At 39.2% G+C, this 25882-nt stretch overlaps 4 protein-coding genes and 1 long non-coding RNA gene across 8 annotated transcripts in view; 1 reads left to right on the forward strand and 4 right to left on the reverse strand.

Moving 5' to 3' along the window:
- Positions 1-1868, forward strand: part of LOC5513359 — a 42724-nt gene extending 40856 nt beyond the window's left edge. For all 3 annotated transcript variants that reach the window (XM_048720532.1, XM_048720533.1, XM_048720534.1), the window contains 2 exons: positions 22-106; positions 232-1868. In XM_048720532.1, the coding sequence (XP_048576489.1) occupies positions 22-106; positions 232-386 (240 nt within the window). In that variant the 3' untranslated portion in view covers positions 387-1868. The remainder of the gene's footprint in view (positions 1-21; positions 107-231) is intronic.
- A 152-nt stretch (positions 1869-2020) lies between these two features.
- On the reverse strand, positions 2021-7709 carry LOC5513395. 2 transcript variants are annotated; one of them, XM_032382863.2, is made up of 4 exons: positions 7537-7709; positions 7308-7362; positions 3764-4179; positions 2021-3233 (listed from the first exon to the last, which is right to left on the reverse strand). In XM_032382863.2, the coding sequence occupies exons 1-4, from the start codon at positions 7563-7565 to the stop codon at positions 2897-2899; spliced, it is 837 nt and encodes a 278-aa protein (XP_032238754.2). In that variant the 5' UTR covers positions 7566-7709; the 3' UTR covers positions 2021-2896. The 2 variants fall into 2 exon arrangements, with proteins under 2 accessions (XP_032238754.2, XP_048576492.1); XM_048720535.1 differs by lacking the exon at positions 7537-7709 and adding an exon at positions 6164-6326.
- On the reverse strand, positions 4224-6157 carry LOC125558959. The gene is made up of 2 exons (XR_007306199.1): positions 5929-6157; positions 4224-5551 (listed from the first exon to the last, which is right to left on the reverse strand). It is a non-coding gene; the product is annotated as an uncharacterized LOC125558959 (long non-coding RNA).
- Positions 7710-8485: 776 nt separating the features above from the next.
- Positions 8486-11489, reverse strand: LOC116618824 (neurogenic locus notch homolog protein 1). Its single transcript, XM_048720906.1, is given in 5 exon segments — positions 8486-9498; positions 9500-9648; positions 9882-10001; positions 10666-10780; positions 11230-11489. Coding segments are annotated over 5 exon segments (927 nt in total). The 5' UTR covers positions 11263-11489; the 3' UTR covers positions 8486-8988.
- Positions 11490-19275: 7786 nt separating this feature from the next.
- On the reverse strand, positions 19276-21050 carry LOC116618825 (beta-1 adrenergic receptor-like). The gene has a single exon (XM_032382954.2). It carries the CDS (start codon positions 20331-20333, stop codon positions 19428-19430), a length of 906 nt encoding a protein of 301 aa, XP_032238845.1. The 5' UTR covers positions 20334-21050; the 3' UTR covers positions 19276-19427.
- Between the last annotated feature and the right edge of the window lie 4832 nt (positions 21051-25882).

The following is a 25882-nucleotide window of genomic DNA, read 5'->3' on the forward strand; positions in this document are numbered from 1 at the left end:
TAAATATTTTGGTTTTCTTAGATTTTGTCACGTGAGTACAATGCCGCCATCCGATTGGCTACTGTGCGTCACGCAATGACTGGTCAATTGCGAAGTCCTCCAGCAGGTGAGTTTTGTCATGTCACACAACTGTCCTTCCCACAGCAGAAGCATGTATATGTAAAAAAATTTCTTTAACATTGTATTTAATTAACCAGGGTTTAATTATTTTTAATTATTCCTCGCTTACAGGCCTAGGGAACATTATCATGAGCCACTTCTTGCTCCAGAAGGACGACATCCTTCAGCAGTGTGCTGATTGGTTGAGGCAATGTGTCACGCCTGATGAGGAGAGGCGCCTAAGGCGAGCAGTTGAGGAACTTAAGACAGAGCTTGATAAGCTATAGTGTAGGAAAATTACCTCCTTAAAAGGAACAATAAACAGAGCATGAATAGCTATAGAGAGGGAGAGGGATATTCGGTTGCAATAATATTGGATATCACTCCTTAGTAGAAAATTACCACAGGAACAGTAAACAGAGATTGAATAGCTATAGAGAGATATTGGGTTGCAAGAATATTGGATATCACTCCTACCACTCCTGTGTAGGATAATTTCCTCCTTAGAAGGAACAGTAAACAAAGCTTGAATAGCTATAGAAAAAGGGGGGACCCATGAACACACCCAGATGTAGGGGAGACAGGCTATAGTGTAGTATGTTCCAGGCCTGAGGAGGAAAAATACCAAAGGCTAGTTGATGACGAGCTTTAGAGCTAAAGGGGGGGTGTGTGCCTAACTCTTGTAGCCATATGCGGGGAGGGGGTAGGGGGCTGGATTGGCAGGTTCTAATAACAGATCTACATATTTTAGAAAACTCTGGGGCCCAATGACCATACTTGACCTCACACTGGTTATAATAGTTCAAAGAGGGTTGTAAGAAAATGTCCTGTTTTTTTCCCTGATGGACACAAGCCATACAATATTTTATTTTAGCTGTGTGTTGAAGATATTGCTCATGGAAACAATGACACACCTGTCAACTCTCCCACATTTGGCGGGAATCTCAAGATTTTGGACAGCTCTTCTCCCGTGTTGAGCACTAGATCTCTCGCATTTTAGCGATTTTTATAACTCCCAGAAAAAAAATCGACATTTTGCCTATTTTCTATTAAAATATTTAAAACAATAATTCCCTTGCATACCACATTAAGTCTAACACCCTCGTGAGATTATAAGTGAATTTGTGTCCAACAGCCCCCCAAAGGAAATATACCCCTCTCCCAAAAAAATCTTTAAGGGGCAGCGTCATGGTACTGCACATGTCTGGAGTCAGTGTTTATTGTAGGCTTTTATTTGTCTACAAACAGCTGAACTTTAAGCTATCAAAGGAGAGCTATTGCAAAGCTCTTACAGTGACACTGCCCCTTTAAGCCTTGAGATTTTCTGGGGTTAAAAGGTATGCAATGGTTTTCATTGAACTACATAATTGCAATAGGTTTAATCTCCTTCTGAGTGGTAGGGGGTTATCTTTCTAAACAATTCTCTTGCTGTTAGTTTGATCTAGTGGTTTTCAAAAACCTGTGAAATACTATTTAGTTCATTAGTACTAATACACTGTAATGTCATTGTTGGTTCTGGGTTGGCTATTACACTTAAACAATTACTTTTGTTGAACAGGATGCGCGGCTTACACAGGGGTGTGTGGCGGAAGCTGGGAATGTCTGCAGGATTTTGAAAACCACTCTAGTTTCCCTAGAAGAATAGGTATATGTCAGTTTTCGTAAATCCGTCCAAGGCCCCCTAGAATTGTTCATGTTTGTATTGTAAAAATACATATATCGATGGATTCACTTTCAAAATACTAAGGTAATAAAAGGTTATGATAACATCTCTTTGAATTACTTTTGAATGCCATATAAATATCTTCTTGGTGCCATGGTGGTTTTAAAGAATCTCTTTGTGATTGGGGAGCATTTTTCACTCTCCCACAAAATGGCAACCAAAAATAAAAAATACCCTCCCCAACAACAAAAGAGGTCATTAACAAAGGACTTTTTTATTGAATTGATTTCTTTGTTGACATAGCATTAGACAACTCATAAGTAGTAGATGCATGGTCTCCTAGCTCTTCAAGTATGGCACATTCTTAACAGTAAAACCATTGCCAGTACCATGTACCGTTTATTCTATCTGGTCATTTCGACAGCCAAATATGGTGAAATCTGGCTTGGGAGATGCAACATAAGATTCACACAAATATGTGGTTTATTCCTTAGAAGCATTGATATAAAAAAGTGTATATTTTCATTCATTAACAAGATGTAGTCTAGTCAGAAAAAGTATTACACAATTATTTTGGTACTGTGGACAGCTAAGGTGGTTAGTTACACAAGCTCCCCAACCCCACCACCACCACTGACATCACAATGTGGGTCATTCTTATTGAAGGGTTATAAACAGTAGCAGATCTACAGGGTTTAAACCCCCCCCCCCCCCCCATTGGGCTATCTTTTTTATTGTTTTCATTGTGTCTGTTCATTCCAAAATGGTTACGAAGGTCAAATAATTATGAAAAATTTTGGGTCAAAAACCCCCTTGGCAAAAATCAGATCTGCCCCTGATAAAATATTACATTTATCACATATGAAATCTTGGTAACATGCCTTAAAAATGTAAACACAAAAACCAACCCACACAAAAAAAGGTTCTCTTTTTTAGTGTTTGTTGTTGTTTTAGTACAACACATTCTCACTTCAAACCTTGTTCCGGGAGCATCTTGGTTTAAATCAATGTACCCTGACTTTATGTTAGGTTCGTTGAACCTATTTTTTCAATAAACATGCATGTGCTTTAAAACTGTGCCTGTGTCCCTTATTTAAAAAAATCAAAACTCTTGATCATATAAATAACCTAAATTTACATAAAATAATGATCACACATAAGTAATGGACAGTCTCTGAACTCTGTCTCATAATCGTATAGCAACTCAACAAGCTGTGGCTCAGGCCTTGGACCTCCCTTGAAACCACACTCGTTCAATTTCTTATGATGGTCAAGAAGAACTCTTTCCTTGTCCTTTGTCTCACAGAATATTGATATGTTCCTTGGCGTGCCACCAAAGCGTTGTGATATCAGTTCGGCAATAGAATGCACTGAAACATGCGCATGCACGTAAAGCTGGAAATGACCTGGATAGTTCTTCATTTGTGGTAGATTTGCAAATGTTATAAGCTTCAGCTCAAGACTTAAAAACCTGGAAATGAATTAAAATTGAATCTAAGTGTTTAAACTAGTATTTCAATAATGATATGTTATTCAAAAATCTTAAAGGGGGCAAGAAATAGGCTGGAGAATAAGAAGGAGCAATTGTAGAAATTCTAGAAATTGTAATGTTGGAAATAAACTTGTTTTTTGGGCCTTTATTTCTTTGTGAGGAAAAAATGAATAAATGACACAAGATCAGAAGTAATGGCAGTCACACAATCTGAATTTGGAATTATTAGTTATTTCATCAGGGTGGTAAAGGGTATTTTTGTGAAATGAGATTTGGCCATTTTTCACCCTACGAGAAACATGAAATCGTCCATTTCAATGTCTGTGAAACGTGAAAAGTCATTTTGCCTGGTCTGTGAAACAAGATCCATACCCCCTTACCAGCCTGTATCATGGGTTAAATTGTTTCAAAGCCTTTGCATTACAAAATAACTTGTGGCAAAGGAGAGAAAATACATGGTACAATGCTATATTTTGATAAAATAATCAACAGACATAGATCAATTTTACCTTGGAAACTTTTCCACTACTGGTCTCCACAATCCCAACTTACAACACGGACAACCTTCAAGCTTCTCCCGCTCAAACGTCAGAGGCGGCAGACCATCATCTGGTACGCACTCTTCTTTCTTGTAATACCGTAAACCTTTGGAGAATTCCAGGTAATCCAGTAGACCATTACCATCTCTGTCCAGTTTTTTAGCAAGGACATAGAGTTCAAGGCTGTTAGCTGGTGCATTTAGGTCTCTCATTCCAGCATAAAACTCCTCATAAGAGAGCTCCCCATCACCATCAACGTCAAATCTTCTAAACAAGTCAATGGCCCTGGAGTAATTGTCTATCATCCATTTGTTCATACGAGCTACAAACGCTTCATGGAGATCTTCAGTTGCTTCAAAAGCTTCAGCAGCCTTTTCAAGTTTTTCCTAAGATACCATGCAAGATTTAGGAAACGATTTTCTCCCTATTCTTGTTTGTCAGTCCTGACACCCTGACACCTTCATTTCAGTAATTTTCTTTAAAAAAATGGTTGGGGTTGGTTGGTGAACAGAAGCTTTTTTGAGGCGATCTTTCACAGGGAACCCTTAACACCACAGGAAACCCGTAAGAACGTCAAGGAAGTCTACTAGCTTTTGCTATCAGAAACTTGTATCAAATTCCGGATATCACTTGGAGGTACGATAATGTTATTAAGGTATACAGTTAACATGAACTCTATGCAACCTAAAACATTTTGTAATCAATTTGCCATAATAAAATAGGCATATGAGTTTGCTTAAGTTTTTTTTTATATAATGCTGAGTGAAATCTAATAGGGTTTTTTTGTAGAGATGCTGACACCCCTGACAACTAGGGATGAGTAAAATCTACCTAGTTTGTCTGTAGAGGTCCTGACACCCCTGACAACTAGGCTCAATAAAATCTACCTAGTTTGTCTGTAGAGGTCCTGACACCCCTGACAACTAGGCTCAATAAAATCTACCTAGTTTGTCTGTAGAGGTCCTGACACCCCTGACAACTAGGCTCAATAAAATCTACCTAGTTTGTCTGTTGAAGTCCTGACACCCCTGACACTCCTGACAACTAGGCTCAATAAACTCTACCTAGTTTGTCTGTAGAGGTCCTGACACCCCTGACAACTAGGCTCAATAAAATCTACCTAGTTTGTCTGTAGAGGTCCTGACACCCCTGACACTCCTGACAACTAGGGATGAGTAAAATATACCTTGTTTGTCTGTAGAAGTCCTGACATCCCTGACACTCCTGACAACTAGGGATGAGTAAAATATACCATTACCTAGTTTATCTGTAGAGGTCCTGACACCCCTGACAACGAGGCTCAATAAAATCTACCAAGTTTGTCTGTAGAGGTCCTGACACCCCTGACAACTAGGCTCAATAAAATCTACCATGTTCGTCTGTAGAGGTCCTGACATCCCTGACACTCCTGACAACTAGGGATGAGTAAAATCTACCATTACCTTGTTTATCTGTAGAGGTCCTGACACCCCTGACAACGAGGCTCAATAAAATCTACCAAGTTTGTCTGTAGAGGTCCTGACATCCCTGACACTCCTGACAACTAGGGATGAGTAAAAACTACCATGTTCGTCTGTAGAGGTCCTGACACCCCTGACAACGAGGCTCAATAAAATCTACCAAGTTTGTCTGTAGAGGTCCTGACATCCCTGACACTCCTGACAACTAGGGATAAGTAAAATATACAATGACCTAGTTTGTCTGTAGAGGTCCTGACACCCCTGACACTCCTGACAACTAGGGATGAGTAAAATCTACCTAGTTTGTCTGTAGAGGTCCCAACACCCCTGACAACTAGGCTCAATAAAATCTACCTACTTTGTCTGTAGAGGTCCTGACATCCCTGACACTCCTGACAACTAGGCTCAATAAAATCTACCTAGTTTGTCTGTAGAGGTCCTGACATCCCTGACACTCCTGACAACTAGGGATGGGTAAAAACTACCATGACCTAGTTTGTCTGTAGAGCTCCTGAGACTCCTGACAACTAGGGATGAGTAAAATCTACCATGACCTAGTTTATCTGTAGAGGTCCTGACACCCCTGACAACGAGGCTCAATAAAATCTACCTAGTTTGTCTGTAGAGGTCCTGACACCCCTGACACTCCTGACAACAGGGATAAGTAAAATCTACCTTGTTTGTCTGTAGAGGTCCTGACACCAAACAAATACAGTACAATCAAAGGTCTAAAATTACAGAATCCTAAAAAAATAATACGGATCATATTTTTTTAATACAGAAGCATAGATACTATGACAGAAGTCAAAGAAGTGACAAAGTTACGTGTTTGAAAAAGGATGTTGACGTTGATGCTAAGTTCATAATAAAAATTACTTAGCGAATAGAGCTCCTGGAGAGGAAAACATACCTTTGCTTCAAATTATACTCAGTCTAGTAATCGATGGCAAGTTTCCGCCTGTTCGTAACACTTGATCCGATTATGGGGCGGCCATTTCTAAATGCTTGCACGTGCGCCTTGACATTGTCAGGGTGTCAGGACCTGACACATGAAGCCACGAGAATTTCGTCCCCTAAATTGTGCACCATATGAGAGTTTGTGTTTAGCCGTGAGTGTTTGTGTTTAGCTGTGAGGGTTTGTCTTTAGCCGTGAGTGTTTGTGTTTAGCTGTGAGGGTTTGTGTTTAGCCTCAAGTGTTTGTGTTTAGCCATGAGTGTTTGTGTTTAGCCGTGAGGGTTTGTGTTTAACAGTGAGTGGTTTTGTTTAGCTGTGAGCATTTGTGTTTAGCTGTGAGGGTTTGTAGATGTGAGGGTTTCTGTTTAGCCGTGAGTGTTTGTGTTTAGCAGTGAGGGTTTGTGTTAAGCCTCAAGCGTTTGTGTTTAGCCTCAAGCGTTTGTCTTTAGCCGTGAGTGTTTGTGTTTAGCCGTGAGGGTTTGTGTTTAGCCGCAAGTGTTTGTGTTTAGCCATGAGTGTTTGTGTTTAGCCGTGAGTGTTTGTGTTTAGCCGTGAGTGTTTGTGTTTAGCCGTGAGGGTTTGTGTTTAGCCGCGGGTGTTTGTGTTTAGCCGTGAGTGTTTGTGTTTAGCCGTGAGGGTTTGTGTTTAGCCGTGAGGGTTTGTGTTTAGCCGTGAGCTTTTGTGTTTAGCTGTGAGGGTTTGTGTTTAGCCGTGAGGGTTTGTGTCTAGCCGTGAGAGTTTGTGTTCAGCCGTGAGTGTTTGTGTTTAGCTGTGAGTGTTTGTGTTTAGCCGTGAGGGTTTGTGTTTAGCCGTGAGAGTTTGTGTTTAGCCGTGAGCGTTTGTGTTTAGCCGTGAGTGTTTGTGTTTAGCCATGAGGGTTTGTGTTCAGCCGTGAGTGTTTGTGTTTAGCCGTGAGGGTTTGTGTTTAGCCGTGAGGGTTTGTGTTTAGCCGTGAGGGTTTGTTTAGCCGTGAGGGTTTGTGTTTAGCCGTGAGCGTTTGTGTTTAGCAGTGAGCGTTTGTATTTAGCCGTGACAGTTGTGGGCCACTGTATTAACAATCAATAACGTTAATAAGTTAAAAAGTTAAGTAGTTAAAGCACCTTTGCGACTTCCTCCTTCGACTTCTTAACTTTTGTACTTTTTTTCTTTCCAGACCTAAAATTTCAAATTTCAATAAGATCTTGACAATTCAATAAACAAACATAACGATATCAAATCGTGTCTTGAAATTGACCCCGAATAATTTTAAACCCACCAACAAGAAACACAGGTTTTTGGGTCTTCTAATTACACTGGCGAAAAAACTTTGAGAACATTTACTTCACTTACTTTTTGCCTCCCTTCTTTTTAACCGGCATGATAGAAGTCTTTTTTCTAGCTGGAATGATATATCGATGCTTTGTATTAATAAATATTTTACGACTTTGTTGATTGTTGTCTCGTAGCTATAGACGCTCCGCCATTTTGCTGCTAACACAAACGATACGTCACTATGTAAGCACGTGACTGTAATCGAAAAATTTTATCCACAGGGAGCTCATGAAAATTGCTGTGTTACGTAGTCGGACGACATGACGGATAAACCTGGAAAATGCGAAATTCGAAATAGAAAGACACAATTTCTCAAAACGGCCATCGGTTCCTTGTATTCCGGAATGATTTTCAAAACACAAATAACGTAAGGCCGAAATGCAAATACCCAGATTTTGGCTTTTTAAGATATTTTTTTCCTTAATCTCATCCTTGTGCTATGTATGGGCTCAGGGACGAAAAGCTCAAATTTCAATGACAATTTACAAAAAGTCGCATTGGATATTTTGTTTGCTATTACTCACTAAGTACTTAGAGAAATTTTCCGCCTTATTAGATGTGAAATGAGCTTATTTGAAGCGTTAAGTCATGTTTTCCCGTCATGTGTGGTCGGACATGAGAAGGGTGTCTACCTTCGGCTGGGCCATTCCTACGAAAGGTTCCCTGTTCACACATTAGCTTGAATTAGATGACTGGGCATTCGCAAACAGACCCTTGTTCTAAAATCCCCACACCTCACCTCAATGATCTTATCGGAGTGGGTTTGAAAACCTCAATGATCTTATCGGGGTGGGTTTGAAAAACACAACTATTTCTACCAAAAAACCACCAGATTTTAAATGGTTTAGTTTATTGAAGACTTTGAAGATACCCTCTTCTCTTATATATCGTTGCCTTTGAGGCTCGTGGTTATGATGTAGTGTCTCATTAGCTACCCAAAATATTACTGAAGTCTAACACAAGAAAGTGATGTAGTTTAATTTTATTAATTGGAAAAGTTCATGCAGCGCATCAATATTAGAATCATTTTACCTTTACATAATATTTGGATAATATAGAAACCACCTTGGATATCTAACTGTAATGTTACGAGCAAAATCTCTATCCTGAACACTAGCCCCCAAAGAGTCTAGTGTTTTTCTAGTTTGGCAAAAATCGAAGCTGACTACTATTTACAGGAACACCAAAGTACCAAAAGGAGTACCAAAATCCTCAGCAGGGCTAGACGCTGGACTTTTGATCTGTTTGGACTATTTGTCACTGTGACGAATGAATATCGATTAGCGAAGAAGTGTACCACGAAGCTCGCTAACGGCATCCAACAGGTATTTGGTTTAACTGTTCGTTGCAGCGGGTGTGACGAATAAAAATCGATAAGCGAAGAAATTTACTACCACGAGGCTCGCTAACGGCACCCCACAGGTGTTGGTTAAACTCTCCGTTGCAACGGGTGTTACGGATGTATATCGATTAGCGGAGAAATATACCACCACGGGGTTCGCTAACAGCATCCAACAGGTCTTGGTTAAACTGTTCGTTGCAACACGGGTCGTGAATAGGCCAGTAATGCAGAGAACAGCCTTCCCAGTAGATGCATTTGTTGCTACCGCGTTTTAACATGAAGCCACAGTCGTCTCCATTTGTGTTGTCTGGTACCACATTCGAACATTTCGCTCCTGGAATCACCTTCACTATTCTACAACTTATAGGGCCGTGATCCCAGCTTGGACCGAGTGTACCGCCTTGTGGAATACAGGAAATCCAGTTATTGATGTTAGACTTAACAAGGAACTCCTTGCCAATGTCCCCCAACAGGATATCATTCATAGCACCATAGTTAGTCTCGCTGGTCGGAGTGGTGGTTGACTTAGAACCCCACTTAGCCATGTTGCTTGGTCTAAGTATTACTTTATTTTCCTTACTCGTGAATGCAAGCGGTGCAAAAAAATTGTAACTCCACACTAGTGTCCAGCCCCCCCCCGTCTGTCTCCATGTCGCAGTAGACTTGGAATGCTTGTGTAGCTTTTGACCAATCAGAATCGATAAAGTAGTTGCCAGTTGTGCTGGTGTTAAAGTTGATCTGTATGTCCTTGCACGTTTTACCTGGTAGGTCAGCGGCTGTTCCGGGACCTTAAAAGAGGGTTGTAATAAATTATTACATAAATCTACAAGTCAATCACTACTTGATTTAATAACATCATTATCTTTATCATCATCTTTATTTTCAGCATCATCATCCGATTAGCATCTTTAACATCTTGTTGTTTAGGACAATTATCTTTATCATCATTATTACTTTTATCATTCTATCATCAGCACCATAATCACCATCATCACAATCCTTTTCATCATCTTCATCTTACCATGGCAAGTAGAGCCATTCCCGATAAAGCAAGGTTTACACTTGCAAGTGAAGCCTTCTATTTGGCGGGTACATTCTCCTCCGATTGGATCACATGGGTTCCCATTGCATTTGTCAGTAACTAAAGAAAACGCACAACGAAATATATCTGTCAGTAATTTAGCAAACAAAAACGGCTTGTAGATGGTTAAACCAAAAGCACAAAAATAAGCATTCTAGGACCAGCAATTGGTTAGAATTCCAATCTTTGTGCGTTTAGAGATAATATGAAATTAGACTCCATTTCACGACCAAGCTTAAGGAAAATACGTTGTTTTGAGATTTTTCCGCCAAAACTTGGAATTATTCATTAAATCTCCTTTCGCGGGACCAGGAAAATGTTCCAAGCTCTGTAGAAAATTCAAATTTTAATCAAATTCAATTCCCTTTTCGGAAAGTTGAAAGTTTATTTATGCTTTCTTTTTGCTAGATTGATATAAGTGAGAGGTTTAAAGAATTTTAAAGGCTATACTATATATTTTTCTAGCGTGTTTCTAGTCATTCTAGCGGTTACTCTATGTGAACTCCTGGGCCGGGTTCCTAGAAATAACCCAGGGATAAATACCCTTTATATCCAATCAAATGTCAAGATAGCTGTATTTATCCCTGGATTAGTGCTAACCTGCTTTCTAGGAACCGGCCTCTGGTACCTCCCACACACCCATATACCCTCCCCCCTACGCCGCCCCTAATATAAGGATTTGCGATAGCATTGATAATATTGATTTTAGGATGTATGCATTTACCAGTTTCGCAATTTTCTCCAGTGACTCCCGTGAGGCAGATGCATCTGTATTTCTTGTCCCCAAATCCCGTTTGACATGTACCGTTATTAAGGCATGGGCTTGTGCTACAATGATTCTGTAGAAAAAAAAAACACACATAGTTATGACATTTTCGAGAAAATTGCATATTGTGTTATACCAGAAAACAGGTGAAGATACCTGCTCCTCCAAAACTACTTAAAAAAGAAATTTCAATCGAAAAATCGAGAAACATCACCTCAGCAACTAAGAACTAAGCTGAATAGAATTAGCAGATTTTAGCTCCAGTCTTCAAAAAAATAACTAGGAATTAGGGAAAGAGTCCATATGCCTCCCTTCGAATAAAAACCGCGCGCAAAACGGGCATATATTTCTCTTGTTTTGTTGTTCTTATTTGTTTGTTTGTTTTTAAAAGACGTCCGCCAAGCAGTCAAGCGAGGACCTCCTTAAATCTGTTTTGTTGCTGTTATTTGCTTGTTTGTTTGTTTTTAATGACGTCCGCCAAGCAGTCTCTCAGTAACTCTAAAATCTGTTCAAAGCAAGTACCTCTTTCAAGTCTGCATATCGAAAACCTTGCATCTCTGCTTTGAAGTCGTCTGGTTTCTGGACCCGGTCAAACCTGTTCAACTGGCAAACGAACTTGTCAGAGTTGTCAGGCGAGGGGCCGACGTTGTACGAGACGCATTCTTGGTGGTTGAAGCATTTCGGGATACATTGAGTATCGGTGTCCACTGTTACGTTCACGAGCTGATGACGTGCTCCGTCGACCTCGGGCTTGAATTGGATAGTCCGGCAGTTGTTATCTGTGAGAGCAGTCACATTTGTTTGTTAACTCGAATCAGTGGGATACAGAAAAAAAATGCAGACAAAACTAAAGCAGAGTTCCGATAATTCGGATATTTATGTCCTGTTTATTTTGAAAATGGACCTGCGGTGTAAATTGCGCGGGGCGCCCAGGGACGTAAACACTGTCGGTTTTTTTTTTTTTCATAATAACAACCTTTAATATTATTGCTATTGATAATTTGAAAAACACTCTTCCTAATAATTCATTGGGTATCATATTTTATATACACCAATTTAAAAACATTTTCAGCCTTAAAATGCTCTCCAAAAATAAGAACGGCGCAGCCTCGACTGAAAATTAGAGATCTTATAAAAAGTGCATTTAGAGTTGGAAATCGCAAATAATAATAATGGCGTTCTGTAAGAACTACAGAGACGTTGTGGGGACGGTACCGGGTTTCTTGATTGCTGTTACAAAACTGCTTTACCCAGAGTGTACAAGACAGTTTTACAAAGTAGATTAAAAGATGAACTTAGGTTAACGTACCGCATCCCTTTTGTATGCTCTCTAAGACGGCAAGTCCAAACGAGAAACCTTCACTGATACCCCAAAAAGCGTTTAATTTTGTTTGGATAAGGATTTTAGCCAATGGGTGTTCGAAGGGCGACGACAGGAAAAATTCAAATTGTAAGGTCGTGTTAGCTTATATTTGCTTGATTTTTTGCACAAATCTTCCTTGTGTAATATATAATAAAATAAGCTTTGGTATTTTTTGGTTGATAGTCCGTTCTTGAGATATTGCAAATTGTAAGACTCTTGATTTGTTTGAAATTTCCCATTTAGTCGAAATTGCTAATTTTTTCATGATCTATGACAACTTTGCTCAATCGTATCTCAAAAACGGATCATCTACCAAAGAATACTAAAGCTTATTTTGTTTTATTTTTTGCAAGGAACCTCTAGGGGAGGCAAAATTTATACAAAATGTAAGCTAACACAACCTTACTATTTTAATTTTGCCATTTTTTGCTCCTGTCAAGGGCGAACTTCCTACGTGGGTGTGTCAGTGACTTAACCTTGGACCTGCCGTGACCTACTTAAAGCCGCATTGTCACCAGTTTACTTCCGGTCGATAACGTAACAATCTCCGATGATTTTTAACGGAAAACGCGAAAAATATTTCAAATTATTGAAAGCAGTGTGTTTATTGGAAGTTTCTTTGAGGATGTGATTGATAATTTAGAGCGGATGGCCTGTTTAATATCTCGGATTTTAATAGATTCTTTTGTCTTTTAACGGTTGAGGTTTCCGTCGGACCTCCGGAAGTAAACTGGTGACAATTCGGAATGATTACACGGTTATTATTGACTTCGTAACACACTACATGCTAGTGCTAGTGCGTTTTCGCGTTTACGTGTGGACGATACCCGTATCCATAACAAAAAGGTTGCGTTTTCAAACGAAAACCGATACGTGGGGACGGGTCTCAAACCAGTACTGCGACTGATCAGAGAGACCTATACCTATTATAAAAAACATTACCAGTGCAACAGTAATGGTAAATGGGAAATGACAGTTCTACTTTTAAAGAAATACATTGAATTTCGTCTTATTTCTGCAGAAATATGTGAAAGTGGATAAATCATATGCAATTAGGTTTACTTATCATCTTTATTCCTACAAACAATCATTACAATAAGCAGCGTTCAGTCTTTTAAATGCATTTTTTATCATTCGTTATTTGTACTGGGAAAGTGTTAAAATGGATAAAAATACTTTGATTTCTTTGCGCACTCAATTTTATATTGTGTTTCAGCTAATTATACTTTATTTAATATCATGCTAGATATAATTACCAAACTGCTTATTTCTGCATTTTGTATTTTGTAGAATAAAGCTGATTAAATACGTGAATGATTAGATGGAGGATATATTTTTTAGAAATCACTAATTTTACACATTAACCCATAAGCGACAAATACATAAAACAGATAAGAAATCCAATAAGCCATAAACGTATTTACCTGCAAGAGCTATATTCAAGAAAATAGCCACCAAGCTGATGATGTGTTCGGCCACTTTCATGACAAAATAATAATTTACAAACCTTACAGGGAACTTTGTTCGCAAAAGACAAAATTTAGAAACTTATAAATTGCAAGTGTGTTTCTAGGCTAAAATGACCAAAGGAGCTACATTATTGATGGCGCCTACGCTGATCGCTGCTTGGTTAAAATGATAGGATTGTTCTGATTGGCTCTTGCTTAACAGCTGGAAATATCGGGCGGCCTCTTCCATTGCGACCTGAGTTATTGTTTAGGTTACCGTAACTAATTAACGTCCCCTGATCTGACAAACACCAGCCTAAATTTCGTCTGCTTTCTCTAAAACAAATTGAAGGATAACGCAATGTTGCCCGAAGCAAAGGCAGAAAATGGAGAATGCAGACAAAAAAAAACATGGTCAGTTTAGACTTGCCACTATGATCCCCATCATGCCTAAGTATAAGTGTAACAACGAGAGTAGACTGTAGTTGGGGGGCGGTACAGGTACCGGGCTTTACTTCGCTGTTACAAACTCAAGGTTTACCAGATAATTCCTGCGGCTTCTACCGCACTCCTTTTTATATGGTCCTACCACGGCGTCCCTTAGGTAATCCGACACTGACAGCCATGGAAAGCTTTTAGCTCTGTTTAGATAAGGTTTCAGCCAATGGGCGTCCGAGGAACGAACTACCCCCCCATGGGTGTGTCGGTTTGTTACCCTTGGGCTACCGTGACTCACGTAATGTTTACATGTTGCTACTGACTACGGTTGTCACACACTAACTTCTTACACTGCTAGTGCGCATGGCAAGATACACACATGAATATAATGATTGACAAGATTCCAATCATTTTTGCACTCAAAATCTTAAACCGTACTAAATCCTAATTTTGTCGACGGCCAGGTCCGAATCCTACACAGGGCAAACCCTGTGTGAACTCAGATCTAACTTTTCTTCCTTCGTTAAGAAGCGCGAACCGAGAATTGGTGGCCAAATTCCGATTGTCAAATACCCCTGGAAAAGGACGCGCCACTCCTACTTTTCCACTGGGTGAAGGGTCAACTTTTTACTTTTCGCTATCCTATTTCATAGGAACGGCTAAAGTTACTTTGTCGATATAACTTGCTTAAACAAACAGACGCCTTTCAGTTGAATAAACAAAACGTACTTATAACGGTTCTTAACTTCAGGAAGGTCGGTGTTTAATTAAAGTAAGATATTTAGTTGTCAAAGATGACGTTGATCTATATTTCGTTATTTTCCTCCGTGACAGTCTCTCCGCAAACTTAAAGAAAATTATCGGTTAATTTTTGGAAATATATCGATAGGTTCATAAACAACTGGTTTGTTTATATGTCAAAAAACTTATAATCTGTTACAGATAAATAAAATAAAACAGTAGCCCATCAAATACGGATGATTAAATATTATCATTATCATTCGAAAACATGAATGAAATCAGACAAGATTTGAGACTAGACGTCAGTTTTATTACGAGTAAAATAAATAAAAAATACTCTAAAGAATTACTAATGAGCCTCCTTAACCCATTCCCTGCTAGCAGAGGCCTCTTTTCTTTGTACTTCGCTGGGCTGGAGTTCGCAAGGAAAAGAGACCTCTGCCATGGGCCGAAACTGTTTTCGTTGCGCATGCGTGAGCGTTTCTAAGCGATCGCATGACGTGCCAAAACCCGTACCATCTCGCCAAAGCCGTCAATATACTAATTTTTCTAATTTTTGTCGCAAATTATGAATCAAACTCCGGTTAGTTCTCCTCTTCAAAAAAAAAAAAAAAACTGTTCAATTTCAATCACCTAAAACGTCACTAAAAAATTCGAACAGCAAACACAGCAAAGACGAGTTTTGTCTTGTTTGTGGGATAAATTCCAAGACATCTGGGCAGGCGATTTTCTTCAATGTAAATATCGCACAGTTGGATTCGAAGAAAATGTTACAAAACTTTTTGGTAAACTTAGATCAGCTAATTCTAGAAGAATATACAAAAGCTGTAAACGGTAGATTGACTCGTTAGTCAAACGAGAGAAAATTCTGAATGAAGACAAGGCATTGAATGGCTTCTTTTATAATTCGTCGCGTGATATTTTTACGGAGGACGCCGTTTCGAATGCGGGCTTATTATCCCACAGCGGATATACGCTTCACGCATGCGCTAGTCATTGTGGGCTCAAATAGTGGCCAGTAATTAATGAACGGAGCATGCGCTCTGGATCTCCCGTCCACGATCGTGGACGGCGGTTTGATCAAACGAACTTGCGACCCATGGCAGAGGTATCTTTTCCTTGCGAACGCCAGCCCAGCGAAATACAGAGAAAAGAGGCCTCTGCTAGCAGGGAACTTAACCCATTGACTCCTGGCTATTTTTGAGCTGAATTTACAAAAAACAGACTGAAAACAGATACCTCCCCTCCTATTCTGAGCTTTATACAGCCCGTCAAAGTCGAACACAGCTGCACCTAGTCAGCGGTATCCAAGCTTTCCAACAGTGCTTTGCAGTCCCAACTTTTAATCCCTCGTCGTTGTGCTGAAGCCAGCACAATTTGATGGTTGCTTGTATTTTTCATCAAAAATACAGCTATGAGCATATTAGGAGAGTGTCTCAGGACATCATGAAGTCTTTTGGGGCATAATTGAGTGCTTTGCTTATGGATATTTGCAAGCAAAAGTGGATTCATAATGATTTTTTCTTGTTTGGCTTTGCCTGGATGAGAAAATAATTTTCTAATGAATCACCACAGCTCTCCTAAATGCTGTCTTTTCTGAAACCAAATTGATTCCATAATTGTTTACACTGCTATTCTGGGTCTGTATGACCTGGAATTGATTTGTTTGGCTTTGGGGAGAGAAGTTGACTGGCCCTCCCCTCGTAAATTTTTCCCTGGATCTCCCAGAATGCTTTTCAATCCGTAAAGGCGTGGTTTTAGAAGCCTTCAAGGAGTGGACATTGTGTTTTGAGGCCATGGAAATGAACCTGGAGGATCAGAATAAAGGTATCTATTTTTGTCTTGAGCTGTGTTTGCTGATATTTCTCCCTTGTGTTGTATTTTGAGCGTTTTATTGAGAGGGGTGATTCTGCTTTTCTTTCCTTGTTCGATTTGAGATTTGTCAAAGAACCTGTGCTATTATTTGGCTTAAAAGTAGTTGCTAACACCTTGGTTGGATGCATATCTTCAAGAACATTTATCCCTTAGACTGATGCCTGAGTATCTTCATCTTGTTGTGTTTAGTTTGCATTTATGAATTTTTTGGGTTGTGGGTACTTCCCAAAGCCGGTACAGGCCGGTTGAGGGGTCAATGTGTTAAAGCCGCATTTTCAACAGTTTCCTTCCGGTCGATTACGGGAAGCAATCTCCGATGAATTTTAACGGAAAAGTCGAAAAATTTTTTCAAAATATTGAAAGCAGGTCGAGAGTCCGGCATCATTCATGAAATCGTCGTCGGGTTTTTAGGTTTCAGGAGGACTGGTAACTAGTGATTCGGGTTCATCAAGAAAAGTTTTCTTGGGCTGCTTCTTGCGTTGTGATTCCTTTTCTTGGTTTGGGCTGCCTTTGCCTTTGTGACCGAGAAGTCCTCGGGCTTACCGCCCATGTTTCTATTAGCGCTCACGCCATGCGGATGCGTTATATTTTCATTGCGTAATAAGGAGACGTTGCAGAGTTTATTACAAATAGCAAGGGAGAAAGTATTTAGTGGGATACATCAAATGAATTTCCTCTCAACGTTATTAGAATTCCCCCACCCCTTCCCGTGTAGCATCATGGATTGTCCTGGATATCATGGATTGTCCGGGATAAATGTGGGAATAATAACAGTAACATAATAAAATAGTTTATTAGCAGTTATTGCAGCCAATGGACTGAATTACAAGTGTCAACTTATACAATTAATAAAGCCAAACTCCAATGTTACAAAGTGTCTTAGTCTGTCTTAGGTACAATTGTGCATCTAGTATTAGTTGATCGCAGAGACTCATGTGACGTGAAGCGTCCCTTGACAAGAGGATGAAACGAGTTGCTAGGAGTTGCCATGGAAGTGTAACATTTTATTTTTGGATAAATGATTTATTTTATGCTCAATAGGCATGTTTTGCTGCATATCTACTGATAACTGATTCCTCTTTGCCCGTCCTCTTCACCAAAGAACTTATAAATACTCTTTCCCTACAACTAAATAGACATTTCCCAAACTTTACAGATTTAATAGCCCCCCAAAAAACACCACAGCATTGTAGCTAAATACATTTATGACTGCTTTTTTATTAGATAATCTTACTTATAAATATAAGAGAATAATGGCCTATATACATCATTGTTACGGCACTTAAAGAAATCTGTCTGTCTGTCCTCCCCCCTCACTGATTCCTTTTCAGCCCCACCCCCTCACTGATTCCCCTTTACGTAGCCAGGATTTCTAACAGGAGGGGCCCAAAAGGGACTTTCAAGGCATTTTCTCCTGTATTTTAGATAATGTCTCATACATTTACTGTATTTTGGCTGCTTAAAGGGGGGGGGGCTCCATATCAAACATATTCCCCATGGAAAGTGTCCCTCGTTTGTATTGCCTCATATTTAGAAGAGCTAAAATTTTCCCACTCGCTGATCTCTAGAAAACATGGCGTAAAATGCTGATTCCTGTCAATTTGAGACTCACGGCAAAAAATTGTCAAGAAGAACTTGCTCGCTTGGTCAAATCTGTATCTCACTAATCTTGAAAAGCCCCTAGACCCAGTTCTCCAAGAGATTGACCGAGCGGGTTTGAAGGTCACCCAAATATTAATATGCTACCCCCTGGCTACGCCACTGACCCCCCCCCCCTCTCCCCACACACGTACGCAAACAGATCTTGAATGTTCATGTTTGAAGCTGAGTAGCCCTTTGGGCCTTTCTGCTGTTGCACAATATTTAAGCATTAGCAACACAGGCAATCAAAAAAATGCATTTCATAGCACATTCTAACACAGAATTTTACCGTCTTTATCTTTGAATAGAAAGTCTAGATCAATTGTATTTATAATTTAAACCAATGAAGTTTATTATTGGCATAAAAAAAACGCCAAAAATTGCGGCGACTCTAGATCATTCGATCTTTTATCTTCCGTTTTGCCATTTCGAACTAGACCTTAAGGCGCGATCAAGCCTTTTAAACTCAATCGGTATTTTTCCTCAAAAACTGAATATCACATGCATTCATCCTGGTTTCTCTTCCGAAGTATCATTTACAAACATTATTTGCGCGCTAGCCTTCGATTCCTATAGTGTATCTATGATTCTTGATTTGATTCACCTCCTGTTGTCAACACGCCAGAGGCGCTTGCATTTCGTACATTCAGTATTCCGTAGATTTCTGCGATTTTGTACAAATTTCTAAACTCCTCGCACATTTGCCTACGCAGTTGCGATATTAAGTCAGGTTAACGATTATCATAGGTCCTCACTTATTGGGGGGGGGGGGGGGGGTGAATAGGGGTATGTAAATCCGCCGATCCGCAATATTTTCGGAGCAAATCCGTGGATCCACAGAATTTTTTAGATCCGCATGGTTTGACAGATAAACAATAGCATCGATTGAAATTCATTTAAAATCCGAAATTCGACCGTCAAAGCAGTCAAAATCCGAAATCCGCGCCCGAATTGTCAACAAATCCGTGATCCGCCGTACTTCCAAAATCCGCCAATCCGCTGAAATAATCTTCAAAATCCGTAATCCGTGAGCATTTCGGGGCCGAATCCGCCGATCCGCAAACCTATTCACCCCCCCCCCCCCCCACTTATTGTAGCTATTATAAATAGATGTTCCATGTTTCAATTCCCCAGAATGTTCGCTATAACTCCACATACACCTAGGATTTTATGTCAAGTCTTGGTATTCTGGATTTTTTTCGTGGTGCCCTTTATTAACAGACATTTAGTTCCCTAGCTTCCGCGCGAAGTCCACAGACACCTGCGATTTTACGTCGAATTATGCTCTTTATGGCACTCCTGAAATCTGGCTTCATAAAGGAGTAAACCATAGGGTCGACGAGGGCCCCAAGCGCTATAGTGTACAAAGAAATAAGCGAAAGATGATCGGGAATCAACCAGAATTGCTTTGTGTAGAACATGAATGTCAACCACTCTACTGGAAGCCATGTCAGGAAGAAAGTCGCAGCGATAATTATCGATAAGCGCGCAATTTTTCGCTCAGAAACATTCGACACGCGCATACTATGTTTAGCTTTAACTGAGCATTTTCCTTGCGAGTTAAGAACCACTGAAAGACTCAGCTGCTTCTCCGTTTTGACAGCCTTCCGAACCTGTCTGAAGATAAGGAAATAGGAGACGAAGACGAGAAAATAGGGGAAGATTACGAAGGTCCCCTGGACGCAGAGGACGTAAATGGTATGGATAGCTGAATGCGCGGACCAGAAGACAGGTAGTAGAGAAACTGTAATCACTGTCAACCAGGCAACCAGGAGAATAGTTACGAAGTACTTCTGCATTATTGTTTCGTACCGAAAGGGCTTAAACACCGCAATGTAGCGATCCAAAGTCACAATCCCAACGTTCGCTACACCAGCGAGTAAACAAATACACACAATGTAACCTTGTATATCTCCTTTGACATCGGCGAGACGCATGGGGAGTAGAACTGCGCCTATTAACCCATCCGATACGGCAAGAGAGCATACAAAGCCGTTAGTGTAAGTCTGCATGGTTTTCTTGGTAAACACCACCACACAGATTAGAGCGTTTGCGACGATTACTAGAACCGAGATGACGAGGAGAGGTATGTATTCGGCCTTGTCGAGAGTAGGCGTCATTATCTCGTTGTGTTTTCACAATGTAGCTAACACCTTTTACTCAATTTCTTACTTGGTGAACCTCCTTTTTGACAAATGGTCCTCCTTTAATACAACGTCACAAAATTTAATAAACGCTACGAATCGCCTTGAGTAAAATCGGCTACTTCAAAAGAGATCTTGAAAGTTTGATTTCCCAGCCTGTAATGCTGACCCATCTTGCACACTTTCTAATATTACACCAGCGTTTTGCTTTACACCATTATATGATCCTCTTAATTTGTCACGTTTAAAAAAAACGTTAAAAAATGGGACGAATTTCATAGACCAATTCGTTGCCCTTGAGAATGAAGTATTGTATCGATGTGAGCCTCTATACCACCCTGGATGACGGTCAAACGTGAGTTGGCGGTTACAAGTTATCGGATCGCATTTATCAATTCTTAATGAATTCATTTCTTATTTCCTGGACTACATCGATGACGTGCACGTTGATATGGCAGTGTAAAGAGCATAATTAGGCCTGTTTCCCGCACCTTAAGCTTCAGAACATTGTTCTTCGCAACTCTACTATTTGTCGAATGACTTGTTATCCGTAAGATCTCGATATATATTGTGGTGCGCTATTCCGTGCGCGTGCTTTAATTTGTTCGATTTTGCGCGTTGTTTTGGTATTTCGCTGTTTCCTTTGTAAATACCGACGTCAGAGAAGTGTCCCCGCTAAGATCTATAATAAAAAAGCATGAATTTGAATTGTGCCTTAGGGGGGGAAGTAATGGCGATGTACATCGATTAGAAGCGAGCAATTGTAATTGCGTTACCTGAGGTCACCCCTTTTATTCTTAGTTTATATTTTAAGGTAAGCCCATTCTTATCAGCTTACCTAAGCTCATTCTTGTGAAAAAAAAATGCTCAAATGAAACAAAGCGCTATCATATTGCTTATATTTTCAAAGATATTCGACAAATTACACTTTTCGTAGCAATATTTCTTTTAAACTCTGTTGTTCTAGATATATGTTTATATTTTTCAATAATTGCACCTTATCTGCAAAGCAGAAATTTGGGTTATATTTGGTGCTTTTCCGATCTCCGATTTATGATCTATAACTTACAATCAGAAAACAACAAAATCTTTTCTTTTACAAATGCTTTGTATTTATGTTTGCTATTATCTCAAAACCCTGCACGGGGCAAAATGGTAAAAAACAATTCTTCTGCTTTCCCCCTAGGAGTCGAGTGCATAAGAAATTGAAAAGAAAATTAGTTTTTAAAAGAGAGTTCTATCTCTTGCAAGTTGAAGAAACCAAAATTTCAAGTGGAGCTGCTTTCAACGTACAAGAAATGCTCTAAAGTATAGCGCATTTCTTTCGTCGGTGGATTTCCTGGCTTTTCAATGTTTCTGGTGTCAAAATAAAAGATTGTGTTATTGATTGGAGTGTTCTGTTTATAAGCAAGCATTATGTCATCCTAATAAAGCAATACCCTTTTTCTACAACGAGCATCTAAGATGTGAGAGGAAATGAAAGGAGCGACCAAATATATAAAGTACTGTGTGGGAAACAACCCTTTTTCCCCCCTAATTAAAGGGTTGGTTTCCCCAGTAAACAATAAAACTAACGTAACGAGCGTTAGAAAACACGAGTTATCAAAAATAATAGTATGATTTTTTTCATTTGTAATTCATACGTGACAAAATTAATTCCACTTCTGATAGACGTTTGAAACACACGATATGTGACAGGGAAACCCTTTCAAAACACACTCAAGATTAACTTGCAGGATTCGTGCTAAACCCGCTTTGCTGAAATTGGAAATGCCCTGGAAGCGTTTGGGTGAAAATAAACTGGAAGCGAAGGGGCGGAGGGAGGGCAAGTTACAAAAAGACGTCTTATTTTAGTTTAAAGTGTCTTAGCAAAAACACTGTCTCTGGAATTTCATTACAGTTCCCGCGATATGTACTTTTATTATTTTTCTACTTAGTTTAGAGGACTTGTGGGATTTGTCTTTTTTTTTTCCAATTTAAGGGTTTTAACTTAGGTTGACATGCATAGCACCTGGTATTTGTTAAGTGGTAGTCCTGGCATTTTGAAAATATCGCGAAGTCCAGGAAACAAAGGATTTTTTATAAGCGAACTTCACTTGGAGATTCTAACTCAATACCAACATTTAACTGCAGTAAATGGTTGTTTTTCCCCTGAACTGAATTTTACAAGAGATGGGTTGACAACGCAAACTGTTTGTGTTGAACACAATTGGAAACTTGAATAAAAATTAAGTCGTCAATTGAAAATCTGTTTCTATCAAAGGGAATTACATGTCCTTAGCTGATAAAGTGATTCTCAAAATTCTCTAGTTTATGTTTGCAATGTTAGTTACAAAATATCCGGTTGGTAAGGAAATGCTCGACAAATGGGATAATAGTCAAAATTGACAAGTTTAACAAAAAATGAATGCTTGACATAAACTGTAGAATTCTGTCCTAAATCGGAAATGGAAGGTAATTTTATGCTCACAAAGAATTGATGTGTAATATTTAACAAGATAAAGATGTATTCGATACACTACTTTTTGATTAATAACTCTCGAAATTGTCACAGATACACATTCAGGCAAATGATATCAAGCCAGGAGATCTCTCATCTTTGACAATGGTCATCAATAAAACATCATTACTATACTTAGCGCACGAAATGAATAAACCACGAAAAAATGGCTACGAAAATACTAGAGCACTAAGATTCGACATAATTCTTTGGTACTTGGCATTCCATATCAATCGGGAAAACTCGATGAGCACGTATAATAATGCGAAAACGAACTAAATATTTGATCCCTCTCACATCAATCAATCAATCAACCATCCGCTATCTTCCTTGCAAAAACGCATCCATTTCTTTTAATGCACTATTTTTTATATTTTCAAGAAATCAAGAAAATGGCATATAAAAAATAGATAGCAAGAAGCCTTATATTAGATTATTAGCAAATTTTGTATCAAGACAGCTATTAATAGATAGATATCGGATTCTTAACAAGATATTATTGTCAACTTTGTGTATAGTTCCGGGCTTTGGGTGCCTAAGGACTGGCTAAACCAGAAAACATTTAGAGGACTTAAAACTCGATTTTTCCTTGTATGACAAATCTGCATTTATAAACAAAAAAATGAATACTACTGCAAATAAAATATATTTCTATGGCACATAACCAAATTAACCAACGTGATTTTGCTAAAAACGACCTCTCAAAAACAAAAGTAACAAGATCATTACAATCTGACAATTCGCAAAAAGTGATACAAATAACACTCATATAATATTTGTAGAGAAAGTTCATGGGGATTCTTTAATGAACTGTGAAGGCATTGAAAAGCTTGCTAAATTGTTACAGACATGTGATGAATAAAAAGAGATGTCTTACTTGAAATTACCCTGTTTTTCCCTCGGATGCGTTAAAGTATCTTCTAAAGGTTTCAAGCTCATTTAACAAAAGGCCCCTTAACTGGTATATCAACCTCCTTTTAATTGACCACCCTTCGGAACTAGCCTAAAAGTCTAACACTTCTAAAAGTCCATAGCTTGAATTTGAAGTCAAAGGATCGATGGAAGATTGATGGTTCGGTTAGAAATAGGGTTTGGGCGGTGAGCTTTAATTGCCAGTTGCTAACCAACGCGGCCATGTTCAGCAAGAAAATGCTTTATTATTTCATTTTAAGTATGACATTTTAAAATACAAAAAAACTCATGCACTACACATGCGACATGCAGAGGTTCGTTTAGTAGCCAGGTTTTCAATTGTCACCAGTTTACTTCCGGTCGATTACCTAACAATATCCGATGATTTTTAACGGAAAACGCGAAAAATATTTCAAAATATTGAAAGTAGTGTGTCTATTGGAAGTTTCTTTGAGGATGTGATTGATAATTTAGAGCGGATGGCCTGTTAAATATTTCGGATTCGAATAGATTCTTTTGTCTTTTAACGGTTGAGGTTTCCGTCGGACCTCCGGAAGTAAACTGGTGACAATGCGGCTTTAAGGTGGTAAAATTACCGCCTCTAGGCTGCCGTTGGCTGGGGATAAGCGGACCCCGTCTAGCCACACCCCAGGTGGGTGACCCTCATTAATTATACATTGAGAATTTCCTTACAACATTCAAATATTAGCGATTTTCGTGTAGTCAAATATGAGTCATAGCAAGAGAGTATCAAATGCTTATAGTCTATTTACATTTTATATCAACAAGGAACGCGGTCGAATGCACATACTTTGAAACTTTCTTCCTAATCAGGTGCTTGGGTTTCTCATGTAACTACCTTATATTATTCTATATTTTCGCGTGTCTTAATTTCTGTAAATTTCTGCCATCAATTGTTCTTTATCCATTAAATTTCGCTAGTATTTAAGTTCGCAATATCTTTTAAATCGAGAATTTATTTATTTGTATACACGAGAAAATTTAGCAGAATAAGGTAGTACGTAAACCACATGAGAAAAATTTTTTTTTTGAAACAGATGAAATAAATAAACTCAAATAACCCCACGCAATGATGACTGGAGGCAGGGTCAATGATGACCCTGAGAAGTCTCGAGCAAATTTTTTTTAAGCGATTAATCTGTGAGGCATTATTAAACAGCGAAATTATCATCACGCCATGCCAGCCATCAACAGCCTACTTTGGCCGGGGGTTTTAAACCGTCGTTTGTCGCGTAGTCGCAAAGCCGGTTGATGACACAACTTTCACTGAAAGTTTTCATCAACCGGCTTTGCGACTAATGTTATACAGTCGTTTGAAACGACTGTATAACATTATCGCACCCTTTCTCTCGGCCTGACTCGTTCCTTGATTTAAAAAACTAAAACATAAGAAAATTATAATCACTTTAAAGTAAGAAAACCATAATCATTTTAAATAATAACAACCAGTAAGGACAAGAGCTATCACGTGACTTTTTGGGTGGAAAGCTTGCGTGCGCTCCGGGTTTTGGCGGCAAAATAACAATAACAAAAAGCAACATTATTAATGCCAACCAGCCAGAAAGCCTCAACGCCAAAAAGGGCTTTTTTATTGAAAAATTTCATGTTTTCGTCGCTTTCTGGCGTGAAGACCGCATTTACATCTGTGTTAATTTTGTCGCGCGTTTACCTCTCAAAAAGTCACGTTATTACCAGTCGTATATTACAGAAAACGTGCACGAGGTTAGAGTAACCTTTGTTTCGATTTATCCAGATTCAGTGCATTAGTGTATTTACAACGGCTTTGCTCACGGGCAATAGGATTGGTTGATTGGTGGTTTGTGCATTGTTAGTTATACATAAAACAGCGCGTGCTAATGATTGGATGAGGGCGGCGCACAGCCATAGGTGTCTGAAAAAAGGATAATGTTTGACGACACCTGAGAAAGAAACGACCCTCTTTTTGGCGGGCAAGGAGATATCCGCGCACCCTACACAACTCTCTGTGTACGCGCCGGAAAAAAACCAAAAGCGGCATAAAAGCTTAACCTAGACGTAGCATAACCAGTTTCAAAGAGACGCATACAGTTGCATCGCTCGCAACTGTCTTTAA

The sequence above is a fragment of the Nematostella vectensis genome, chromosome 13, assembly GCF_932526225.1.
Source record: "Nematostella vectensis chromosome 13, jaNemVect1.1, whole genome shotgun sequence".
Lineage (NCBI taxonomy): Eukaryota > Metazoa > Cnidaria > Anthozoa > Actiniaria > Edwardsiidae > Nematostella > Nematostella vectensis.

Bases quoted from the DNA above. Each gene is read 5' to 3' on its own strand.
- LOC5513395 (XM_032382863.2), bottom strand. From the start codon at position 7,565: ATGCCGGTTAAAAAGAAGGGAGGCAAAAA. The intron at 7,363-7,536 runs GTAAGTGAAGTA...TTGAAATTTTAG, and splicing joins AAAAAGAAGGGAGGCAAAAA to GTCTGGAAAGAAAAAAAGTA. The intron at 4,180-7,307 runs GTGCTTTAACTA...ATGGTATCTTAG, and splicing joins CGAAGGAGGAAGTCGCAAAG to GAAAAACTTGAAAAGGCTGC.
- LOC116618825 (XM_032382954.2), bottom strand. From the start codon at position 20,333: ATGACGCCTACTCTCGACAAGGCCGAATACATACCTCTCCTCGTCATC.